The following is an 8,198-nucleotide window of genomic DNA, read 5'->3' as shown; positions in this document are numbered from 1 at the left end:
AGGTAAGAAGCACTCTACACCCTTGATTTCACTAAAATAAAAAATCTATAGTTACGATTGAGCCAAAAATACACATAATTGTAAAAGTAACTATGTTCACAAAAAAGTAACTATGATATAAGTTTTTAGAATGTTCTTACTTTATAACATAGTTTTTTTTTTTGTATATATAGTAACAAAACAAAATAAAACAAAAATCCTTTTCATCATTTTTATTTTAAAATCCTTCTTATTTGATCCTATATATATATATATATATATATATATATATATATATATATATATATATATTTTCCGTGAGCATTAAATCATATGGAATAATACATGTGAAGCATTTTATAGGTGACCCTTTAAATTAAAAAGTGGGGATATTATGTTATACCAATTACTAGTCGCAGCACGTTTGTTGTAGCACCATCACATGTGTGCTAAATCTACCTTCATATTTTTTGTATCACACTGTCTTTTCTCTGATCTCTACTCACCTTCATGTTTCACCTACTTTTCTCTGAAAAATGGATGCCCAAAAACATTTTATGATTGCTTTAATGCTAATAATATCATTGTTTAGCCTAATTACAGCAACCCAATTCCAGAAACATGAGAAAAGATCATCAGGACAAGTTATTAATAAGTTAGAGTTGAATAAATGCAATATTTTTGAAGGTCGATGGGTTTGGGATGCTTCTTATCCTCTTTATGATTCTTCAAAATGTCCGTCTATTCGCAAAGAATTCGATTGCCAGAAATTTGGACGTCCTGATAAGTATTATCTTAAGTTCCGGTGGCAGCCACATGATTGTGATCTTCCCAGGTTTGTTTTTCATCTAAGTTCTAAGATCTTTATTGATTGATTATATGTTGTGTTTTTTTGTTAGACTTGCGCGGTCTTATTGTGAATATAAATATGCACGCACTACATATGTTAAGGAGATATCGTTCCAAAATCATATGACAATTAGAGCAAGAGCTATTATAATTTATAAAAGTGTACGTACCTAGTACATCATACTTTGTAGACCTACCATTTAATTTTTAATCGAACATTTGACTTGGTGACCATATTATAAATCAGACTTGATTTATCGTGAGTGCCAGCATATAGTCGAAAAAACACGAGATGCATTGACTCTATAAGCCAATGAGAAATCATATCCCAAAATCATATCGTAATGAGATAAAGGCTTTCAATAATTTACAAAGGGTGCACACCACCCATTAATTCATTAACATGGTACGAAAAATATATATTATATATGCAAAACTGTGTTAAAAGTGAATTTTTATTTTTATGATATTACTTATTTTTATGAACAGATTTGATGGGGTGGATTTCTTGAAGAGAATGAAGGGAAAGAAAATAATGTATGTTGGGGATTCACTTAGCCTTAACTTTTGGCAGTCTTTGGTTTGCCTACTTCATGCTGCTGTCCCAAACTCCAACATAACTCAACGTAATACGCTTCAAATTAAGTCTTGGATTTTTGTGGTAAGCTTTCACTTGCCTCTTTCTTTATACTTCCCATTAATACTCCTTACATTTCAATAGTAATAATATTATAAATTTATCTTAATAGTAATAATATTATTAATTTATCTTTATCTTATCTCAATGATTTTAACTCACGTATGAGAAATAATATAGTTATGAAATCTTGTTTTCTTTTAAAACTCACACAGCAAATATAAAGCATTTATACGATAAAGCTGTTTTGTCACTTATTTTATCACAAAGGCATTTAGCGAAAAATAGGTGACAAAACACTTTATCGCTTAATTTTTTGTCGCATAATCAAGATTTTGTCGCCTATTTTGTCACTAACTTAGCGACAAAGCTAAGATTTTGTAGCCTATTTTATAGCTAAATTGATTTTCAGGTTATAAAATAATAAATATTTATCATTATTATTAAATATTAATAGTATTTATTACTATTATTATTTAACAATAATAACAAATATTCAATTTTTTTATACATGATACTCAAACACTATATATAAACAACAAAAGTAATTAAATTGAAATTTAATGAATAAATTATATTAAATTAAAAATTATATATATATATATATATATATATATATATATATATATATATATATATATATATATATATATATATATATATATATATATATATATATATATATATATATATATAATTTGGCGAAAAAAAGTATTAGATGAAGAAAGAAATAGAATACCCAATTCCTTTTTTTTTTAACGGTAACACACGTTTAAAAAATATAAAAAAAATGAACAATCATAATCTCTTTTATAAATAGCCAGGCGTTGAGAAAATTGTTCACCTCGTGAGTCAATAGTGGTATAGTAGATGATGACATGATAAGGTGGTCATTAGATTTTTTTTGTTTGATTTGAACCCTAGCTATATGTAAGAGGAGCTACGGAAAACCCCTATTATTTTTTTTAAGATAGTGAATAAAACCCCTATTATTATGCTCTCTAATTTTTTTTTGACTCATAAATTTTTTGTTGCATATATGGTTCAAAATTATAAAAAAATTAATTTTCTGAAACTATATATGTATTGGACAGATAAAATAGAGCCAAATTAATTATGTATTTTCATGTTACAAGAGTACAAGAATTAAACAATTATATTAATTCTTATTATTAAACAAGTATTAAGGATTGGTGGTTATTATTTTTTATATAGAAACTCGGTAAAAAAAAATAAATCAAATGTAAGATATGCTACTTTCTAGTTTCTACATACCTTTGTGCTTATCGATATTCATTAATTTCTTTACACAGTTTTCATGGTAAATTTCAACCGTACTTAATATATCTAAATATGCATTATAAAAGTATAAAAACTATACAATAAAAAACTATATATTAACATGAGTTTAATAAGATCCCACATAAATATATTTATCCTTCATATAACTTTCACAATCTGATTAATTTAAATTTTTCTCTTTAATTATAGAATATTAGAATATTTTAAAGTGGAAAAAAGAAAAGAAGCGTGGTCGCTATTTTCCAAAGTGTATATTGGCTAATCATTGTAATTTTATTATTTTTTAATTATCATATCTTTTAATAGTACAAATTATCCAATTAAAATAATAATTAGTTTTTTAGTAGAACATTTTTAAAATGTTCAAATTTATTAAATAAATCCTTGTTTCATATTATATCCATTCTGAAATATTTGTAACTGATAATGATATATTTAGTGGAGAAATATCACCATCAACAATAAGTATAATTAAACGGAGGAAGTAACTTTTTGACATAAAATAGAAAAATAAGTAATCAATTACAAAACTGCACGTCCTTTGTTCCATGACATTTGCTATATTTTTCATTTTATTCAATAATATTTTTATTTTTATTCATATTTGACACTCTTTCTTTCAATATAATCCAAATATTTTTTCTATCTCATTCACATTTTTATCATACTTACCCATAAGTTATATTTTTACCCATTTTTTTTTTAATTTTTTTATTTCCAAAAGGATTGTATTATAGCAAATGTCACGAAGTATAGAGTAGAAGCATTAGTCATGTTTCTAACACGACACTTTGATGTTGACTTGATTATAGGATTATGATGTTTCAGTGATGATATATTCTTCATTATACCTAGTCGACATCGACAATGAGCAAATGAGCCGAGTTTTGAAGCTCAATTCAATTAAGCGTGGTGGCAATGTTTGGAAGAATATGGACATTTTGATCTTCAACACTTGGCTTTGGTGGAATATAAAGGGTCCTAAACAATCGTAATTACCAAAACTTTTACTTGAAAATACTTTCAGATGTGAGAAACATCTCATACCACTAAAATATTGAATTGTGGACTTGCATTTATAATGCTTAATGAGTAACTCTTTTAATATCATATGATTTTGAAAAAGAGTGAAATTCATCATGTGTTGTATGCAAGTTAACACTCATTACTCGTGGGTTTTGGTCCCGAGCCTTCGGGTACCCCGTGAGTGTGTCAACACAAGTGGACCCATGAGGTGATCATGTGACGAATGTTCACGGCTTAACATGGTATCAGAGCCGAAAGTGGTTCTTACATATAATGTGCCTCACACGTTAGGGGAGTGTTGGCAATACTTCACATGTGAGGAAGATCTCACATCGCTAAAATATTGGGTTGTAGACTTGCATATAATGCTTGGTGAGTAATGCTCCTAATATTACATATATGATTATGATTATGGAAATGAGTGAAATCTATTATGTATTGTATGCAAGTCGAAACTCATTACTTGAGGGTTTGTGCAGAGCCCATCGGTGAATCGTGGGTGTGTCCACACAAGTGGACCCATAAAATGATCATGTGACGAATTTTTACTGCTTAACAATTACGCTTACAAATATTATTGATTTATAATTTATAATTTTTTAATCTTATTTATTATGTAACTTTTTGAAAATTACAAGAGTAAAAGAAATAACTTTTTGTTTATTTAATATATAACAGATAACAGAATTAAAATATTAAGATTTCATAACTATTGATAAACACTAATAAAACTAATATATTTTGATGGGGTTTATATTTGGTAGATGGGATTATGTTGAAGATGGATCAATGATAGTGAAGGATATGGATCGCATGTCTGCATTTACAAAAGCATTAACGACCTGGGCTAAATGGGTTAATTCTGAGATTGATCCAATCAAGACTAAAGTTTTCTTCCAAGGAACTAATCCATCTCATTACAAGTAAGATTTATATTATCTTTTTCTATTTTTTTATAATTTTAAGTATTATTGTTGAATGTCTATCCCAAGTCCTACGTTGACAAGTATATAAGTAATTTAACTCCAAACTAATATAATGTTTTTTGAAAAGATGCCCAAAAACAAATTTATGCAGGTTTAGTATAAAGCAAATAATATTATATTAATATGATTACTTACTAATCATAGACCCAACAAATATGTTTCAGTTTTGTTTATTACATTACTCACTAGTCCCTCGATCATGGTCGGTTTTGGGCCCATTCGGGATATCTGATCGTATAGGGCCCCCTGAAATCAGAGGTCTCATATTATTAAGTGATCCATTTTATAGTACTATGATCAAGTGGAGTAGTTGGTAAAAGTTTTACGTTCTAAATTCAAGGTGTTGGGTTTAAGACGCACTAATTATATTTTGCAAATTACACCTATTAACTAATTTAATGCACCACCTTTATATTAATTTATCTCTAGTTTCCATAATTGTTTCATTTCACTTTACCCAACCTTTATTTCTCAAATATTTAAGTATATGATATGTAATTCAAGTGGAAATTTTATTTTGTGGTTAGTGATGATTGTCAGAAAACAATAAGTTATTTATCGTTAGAAGAATAAAAAAAGCAAGAATGACAATAATTAGTCACTAAAAGAAATTTTCTTAGTAAATTTTCTCTTTTATATAATTATTATAAAAAGGGCCTCATCTTTAAAACAAAATTTAAAACTAAATAACGCCTCGGTAAACTTTGCTCCGGCCCTGCCGTGGATTACCTGGATTTATATCAATGGTTTAGAGTATATTTTATGTTTTATAGCAAAATATGGACCAGTACGTTGGTATTCATTTGAGTTTTACAAGTACTATTGTACTCGTTTGTCTTTTTTTTTTTTTTATTTATTCATGTTACTATAACCACATATAATAAAAAGTAGGTATTAATAACAAATTTAATTTTTATATTCATATTGTGAGTAAAAGCCTTAATGGCTAAAGAAAAAAGATATTGGCATTAATATCATAAATGTTTTGTTAGACTCAAACATTTGACTAAGTTATTCCCTGAAGTGATTTGTAGATATGATGTTAGAAACACGTGATGAGATGTTACAAGCTTCAATTTTTTTTTCTTTCAAGTTAAAATTTGGCATTAAGTACGAGGGGGCTTTCTGTATTTAACGGATTGCTCTAAGAATCCGAACAAACAATATTTTAGAAGAGCAATTAAATAGAGTATATCAAATTTTTGCAAATTGTATTTTAGGAGTCTTGACGATACACTTAAGAAATATTTTTGAGGTTTTTGATAATTTTGTGCATGTCTTTATGAAAATGAGTAGTAAACTAATTAATGCAAAAATAAAAGGAGAATATAAACGGGGACAAAACAAAGTATAAAAGGAGTTTAATCCTCGAAAGGATCTGCATCTTCACTTTAGTGTTTCTCTCCAACCATAATGATTTCAAATATTTTGTTACTCTTTGCTTTTCTTGTATGTTATGAAAACGATGCTATATTAGAGTTCGAATTATGTGTTTCAAACTCCAATATTGCCAAAATTGAATGTATAAGGTTTTGTGGCAAACAAATTAAGCTATCAATAATATCGATGTTTGTAGGAGAAAAAAATGCATAAAACGACACAAAAAATTTAACGACACAAAAGATATATATATATATATATATATATATATATATATATATATATATATATATATATATATATATATACACATACATATATATATATACACATACATATATATATATACACATACATATATATATATACACATACATATATATATATACATACATATATATATATACATACATATATATATATAGATACATACATATATATACATATACATACATATATATATACATATATATATACATATATATATATAAATATATATACAAATATATATATATATATACATTTACATATATATATATATATATATATATATATATATATATATATATATATATATATATATATATATATATATATATATATATATATATATATATATATATATATATATATATACACATATACATACATATATGTAACATCTCGGAATAACTCGGGTCGTACGAAAAGAGAAGATGACCTTTTAAAAACGAGACAACTATAATCCGAGTCAAACCGGGATGTTAGAAAACAGTTTTAAACGGGTTTGAAGTTAAGGAAAACGTGCGGATCGAGTTCTATTAGCGTTATTATGAACTACTAGATAAGAAATTCTTAGCAGCGGATAAGAACGAAAAGTTAAATCCACTTACTACAACTTGAGAACGATGATCGCCTCATAAAACCAAATGTTCTTTAAACTTAATTTTGAAGTTCTTATCAAGACTTCTCTATCCTAGTAATTTATTTCTTCAAGGGACAATCCTCACTCCCCAGACCTGCAACTTAACTTACTGCTAGTCATTGCCCAGATAGGTAACAACATCATCGCAGGGTCGTTAAGACCAAAAGTACACGTCAGCAATCGTCGCATATCAAATAAATAATAACACAAGAGTAAGTTTTAATTTAATAGCTGACAATTCACAGTATTGTACGCTTCGATCATGCTAATTAAGAATAATTGTTTTCATGTAAAGATTAGTCAGCCATACTGCTGTACTATCCAGCCATACTGCCGGTACACTCCAATCTCCATAAGTGAGACAATACATTAGGGGGAGCTAACCCCTAAACAAGTCTCTACCATAGACACTCGCCTTACTTCGGTGCCTATGGTTAAGTATGCATACCCCCGCGGTGGCTCATAATGCCCCCATATACCGCGAGTAATTCATTTCCACCAATTGACGTCATACTACGTCCACTTTAAGGTTAGTGAGGTCATATTACCTCTGCTTATCAAAACAATATATCAAAATTATTTATTCGAAAAGATAACATTATTCATACTATATATCCCTAATTTACTTTTGTATACCATTATTATATGATACATCGGTCTAAATGCGAACTTCGCTGCGTGTACATACCTTAAGCAAGATAACCAACTCACAAGCATCTTAATCAATTCCCGGTCACGAATCGACTTCCTACAAGGTTCAATCGTATTCGGGAAATAAGCACACATACACATTTTCCTCAAATCATCCACAACACACACATACAATTACATCCATACCTTTAACATCCATCACATACTAAAACATGGCAAATACACAAAACAGGACAGCCTATACAATCTGTCCAGAAACTCAACTTAAAGCTGTCAAACTGAAAATTCGACTTCACCGTTGCGTCCGGAAGGCATCAAAACCCCCGGGTACCAATTTCCATAATTTATAACATAGTATAAGTATTTTTAACCTAATTTCAAAGCCAAAAAATGTTCCAAAAACACTTTATTTTCACCATTTTCCAAACCTACGGGATTTTGTCATTTCATTTTTTTTTATCACAAAAAAATAAATTTCAATGCT

The 8,198-nt window shown here is 28.0% G+C and overlaps 1 protein-coding gene across 1 annotated transcript in view; it reads left to right on the top strand.

The window, feature by feature from the left end:
* Positions 1 to 296: 296 nt before the first annotated feature.
* Positions 297 to 8,198, top strand: part of LOC130818840 (protein trichome birefringence-like 38) — a 16,058-nt gene continuing 8,156 nt past the window's right edge. The window contains exons 1-4 of the mRNA XM_057685074.1: positions 297 to 814; positions 1,318 to 1,489; positions 3,580 to 3,758; positions 4,558 to 4,716. Of these exons, the coding sequence (XP_057541057.1) occupies positions 516 to 814; positions 1,318 to 1,489; positions 3,580 to 3,758; positions 4,558 to 4,716 (809 nt within the window). The 5' untranslated portion in view covers positions 297 to 515. The remainder of the gene's footprint in view (positions 815 to 1,317; positions 1,490 to 3,579; positions 3,759 to 4,557; positions 4,717 to 8,198) is intronic.

This window comes from Amaranthus tricolor, chromosome 7, assembly GCF_026212465.1.
Source record: "Amaranthus tricolor cultivar Red isolate AtriRed21 chromosome 7, ASM2621246v1, whole genome shotgun sequence".
NCBI classification, from domain to species: Eukaryota; Viridiplantae; Streptophyta; class Magnoliopsida; order Caryophyllales; family Amaranthaceae; genus Amaranthus; species Amaranthus tricolor.
The sequence above is the reverse complement of the archived record's forward strand: the minus strand, read 5'-3'. Positions and strand labels throughout refer to the sequence as shown.